Source organism: Protobothrops mucrosquamatus, unplaced genomic scaffold (genome assembly GCF_001527695.2).
Source record: "Protobothrops mucrosquamatus isolate PMUCROS unplaced genomic scaffold, P.Mucros_1.0 scaffold210, whole genome shotgun sequence".
Lineage (NCBI taxonomy): Eukaryota > Metazoa > Chordata > Lepidosauria > Squamata > Viperidae > Protobothrops > Protobothrops mucrosquamatus.
In genome coordinates, this window is record NW_015386564.1 from 2698 (window position 1) to 6988 (window position 4291).

A 4291-nucleotide genomic window follows, 5' to 3' on the forward strand; every position below is an offset into this window, starting at 1 on the left:
AATTATTTAATCCTTCATAAAAAGCAATTACTTTCTAGATATGAAATACGCAACACACCTAAAAATTTATTTATTTCGGGGTTTTTTGAAAACAAGTTGTGAAAATAGAAGTTTTTTTTAAAATGCAAATTTATTTGACATTTCCACTTGAGTTCCTCTCTTTGCACTTCCCTGTTATAAATTTAAAAGTTTCTCAATTTTTTTAAAAAATACTGCTGCTGCTCCTTGGGCCCCTTGTTGTATTTTTAGGGGTGTGTGCAAAGAGTTTCTTTTTGGCGTGATTTAGTTCAGCGTGAGGTTTATTTATTTATTGTACGCGCATGTACGTGTGTGCGCAAATATTTGCTCTTTATTTGGATTATTTGGCAGCGTTACTTGAGGTGGCCGAAGACACTGTTTCACCAACTAGGGCGCGGACCATGAAGGATTTTGAAAATGTAAGTTGGTGGCTGGTTGTTTGTTGTGTGTGTGTTTTTTTTTAAGCTATAAAGGTAATCCTCGACTTACAACCATTATCTTCGAGGAAAAACAAAAAAGTCCAGTTGCCTCGTGGAAGGAAAAAAAAAGCACTTTTGGGACAACCATGACTTAGATGACGGAGGATCTCCCTAGACAAACCTCTAAACTTGTGACTTTTGTTAGGCTTTGTAAACTGAGTAGTTGCATCCTCCCTTTCACGATAGGAAGGTGCAAGCATCAATATTTTATTAGCAACATAGGAGATTTCTCCAGGCTGGCAAAGATGGGCGAGGATATAGCGGTAGCTGCGTGGGACTGGGACAGCTGCTTTATTTAAATGAATGTTTTACACAGGTAGTTCTCGAACTTACAACAAAACAGTTCATTTAGTACGTTGTATATAGTTGTAGACGTTGTATCTACAGTAGTGGCCAAAATTGTGGAAACCCTTTGGGAAAAGTGTACAGTAGAAATGCCACCTTTGGCTAAGTTTCCACCCATTTTTCCTTCTAATTTCTTTATAACTATAGCCTTGTTCACTAATAATACTATTTTACATCGCTTTCTGGGCAACCAGTGAACTCTTTGCACCATTCCTTTAATTTTATTACGTTTTACAAGCTCACTCAATGAAAGAACACCAAAAAAACCCCAACCAGTTTGATAGGGATCACATAACCCACCGACAAATGTCCTCCTCTCAGCTTCAATACAGGAGATCAATAACTGGATCCTACTGTGATCCGATTGGCTCATGGCCAAAACAAGATGACACCTGATTGGCTCTCTAAACATCCACGCTCATTGGCTACAATCAGATGAAGGAAAGCTACCTGATATCAACCTAAGCAAGCTGTGCTTCCTTTTTCTGGTTATTTGGCTATAACTTTTCATAGAACACAGTACAGATAATTGAACAAACTTTGTTGCACTACAGTCTTGATTAAATTATCTTTCCATTGATATATAATTTTATGGTACTACTCCAAAACAAGTGGTGTTATTAGCCATCAAACTTCAAAAATACACTTTTCCCCAAAAGGTTTCCACACTTTTGGCCGCTGCTGTAGCATGCTTTAAATGTGTGTTACGTATGTGTGCACTTTGAGAGCAAGCAGCTAAATTTCATTTTTAACGTGTGCTGTTGTGCCCACAGGAAAAAAAAGATGACGATAAAGGTTAGCTAATCTAAAAGTTAACGACGACACTGAAAAAAGTCACTTGTGACCGTTTTTCAGACTTAACGGCCGTCGCAGCATTCCCCAGGGTCACGTGATCCGAATTCGGACGCTTGGCAACTGACTCATATTTATGACGGTGGCCGTGTCCCGGGGTCACGTGATCCCCTTTTGCAAACTTCTGACGAGCAAAGTCAACGGGGGGAAGCCAGATTCACAACGTTACTAACTTAATAAACTAGAGCGATGAACATCTGTGACAAGAAAAGTGGGGAAATGGGGCAAAATTCACTGGTTGCTTAGAAAACCCTTCCCTTCTTTCGCCAGCAAATCACGGAGCTGCGGAAGGAGAATTTCAACTTGAAACTTCGCATCTATTTCCTGGAAGACCGGATTCAGCAGAAGTTCGAGGGTCCCCACGATGACGTCTACCGAATTGTAGGTGGTTTTCTGTGCGGTTCCCGGTGTCCGTACGGGCACCAGGGCAGAACACAATGTGTTCCTTGCCTGTGTGGATTGTCCTGGTGCCTGCTCGGAGTCTGTCCCTCATCAGTGCCAGCCAAAGTTGGCCCCCCATTTCGGTTGTGGGAATAGGAAACTGCCCCGCACAAAATCCTTGTGGGGAAGGGGAAAAAAAAACACCCAAGTTTTTACAACTTTTCTTTCTTGTTCTGTTAGAACATTGAGCTCAAAGTCGAATTGGAGAGCGTGAAACGGGAGCTCCAGGAACGAGAGCAGTTGCTCCGGAAAGCTTCGTGAGTATTTCCCTGCCGTTAATGTGTGGATGTGTGTCCTTGTTTAATTGTGTTTCAGGTGAGTGCCCAGCCTTCCCCTCGGGTCTCTGACAATTGCAGCCAACTTGCCATGGCCAACCCGCCGCGGGACGAGAGTTATGCTAAGATCAGTGAAAGGGTGGAATAGAATCCTTCAAGAAAGGATGCCAAAGGGAGGGACAGAATGAAATGGGAATGGCAAAAAATAAAACCATTTTTAATTTATTTAAAATGATTAAATAGAATTGTTAAATTGTCCTGCAACCAGTTAGCCATGGTGAGTTGGCCATAGTGAGTTGGCCATAATGAATTGGCCATGATGAGTTGGCCTTGGTGAATTGGCCTTGGTGAATTGACTATGATGAGTTGGCCATGATGAATTGGCCTTGGTGAATTGGCCATGATGAGTTGGCCTTGGCGACCTGCCCATAGTGAATTGGCCATAATGAGTTGGCCATAATGCGTTGGCCATGGTGAATTGGCCATAGTGAGTTGGTCATAGTGAGTTGGCCATAATGAATTGGCCATGGTGAATTGGCCATGATGAATTGGCCTTGGTGAATTGGCCATGATGAGTTGGCCATGATGAGTTGGCCATGGCGACCTGCCCATAGTGAGTTGGCCATGGTGAATTGGCCATAGTGAGTTGACCTTGGTGAGTTGGCCATGATGAGTTGGCCTTGGCGAACTGGCCATGGTGAATTGTGAATTGGCTATGACAAATTGTCCCCTTCCCTTTTGCCAGCCAAGCTGGTGAGTGAGGAATCTCCATCCCGGCTGGAGAAGGGTTGAGAAGGAAGGTCCAACTGGACAGCAGCTCCTTCCTTCAGTCTCCTGCTGCTGTTCGTCTCCTCGATCGTCCCGTGTTTGGCCTTTGCAGGAAAGCCGTCGAAAGCCTGGCCCAGGGTGGTGATGCCGAAATCCGGCGTCTGAAGCAAGATGCAGAGAAGAAAGTCCAGGAAGTAGAAGCAAGCTTGACTAACAGGATCCGGCTTTTAGAGGAGGCAAGTCTTGAATTTTCCTGGAATTTGGGGGAATTTTGAGCCTTTGGAGTTGGTGGGAAGCTTTGGCTGGAGTTGGCCGGCAGTGAGAATCCCAAGGAAAAGTTGCAGGTGATGGCCACTTCTTCCATCCTGAGTTTTGGACACTAAGGACGGGGTACTTTCTAAGTAGGGGTAGTCCTCCACTTATGAACACAGCTTGAGCCCCATATTTCTGTGGCTAAGTCAGACAGTTGTTAAGTGACTTTTGCCCCGTTTTATGACCTTGCCACAGTTCTTAAGTGAATCTTAAGAGGGCAACCTTTGGCTTCCCCATTGACTTTGCTTGTCCGAAGTTTGCAAAGGATGATCACATGACTCCCGGACGCTGCAACCGTCCTAAGTACATGCCAGTTGCAAAGCATCTGCATTTTGTTCACGTGACCACGGGGATGCTGCAAGTGTCGTACGTGGGAAAAAATGGTCCTAAGAACTAAGGAGAAACTTCCTGACAGTTAGAACAATTAACCAGTGGAACAACCTGCCTCCAGAAGTGGTGAATGCTCCATCACTGGAAGTTTTTAAGAAGAAACTGGACAGCCGTTTGTCCGAAATGGTGTAGGGTTTCCTGCCTGAGCAGGGGGTTGGACTAGATGACCTCCAAGATCCCTTCCAACTTTTTTAAAAATTATTATTATTACTATTCCCTCGGCACCTGGATGAATCAGTCTATCTGGACCCATACCAGTCGGGCTTCAGGCCGGGATACAGCACGGAAACGGCATTGGTCGCGTTGGTTAATGATCTCTGGAGGGCCCGGGACAGAGGTTATTCCTCTGTCCTTGTTCTTTTGGACCTCTCAGCGGCTTTTGATACTGTAGACCACGGTATCATGCTGCGG

The 4291-nt window shown here is 44.5% G+C and overlaps 1 protein-coding gene across 1 annotated transcript in view; it reads left to right on the forward strand.

Annotated features, from left to right (window-relative positions):
* The first annotated feature begins 419 nt into the window (after window positions 1–419).
* CDK5RAP2 (CDK5 regulatory subunit associated protein 2) overlaps window positions 420–4291 on the forward strand; it is an 82652-nt gene continuing 78780 nt past the window's right edge. The window contains exons 1-4 of the mRNA XM_029283740.1: window positions 420–437; window positions 1965–2075; window positions 2316–2392; window positions 3291–3414. Of these exons, the coding sequence (XP_029139573.1) occupies window positions 420–437; window positions 1965–2075; window positions 2316–2392; window positions 3291–3414 (330 nt within the window). The remainder of the gene's footprint in view (window positions 438–1964; window positions 2076–2315; window positions 2393–3290; window positions 3415–4291) is intronic.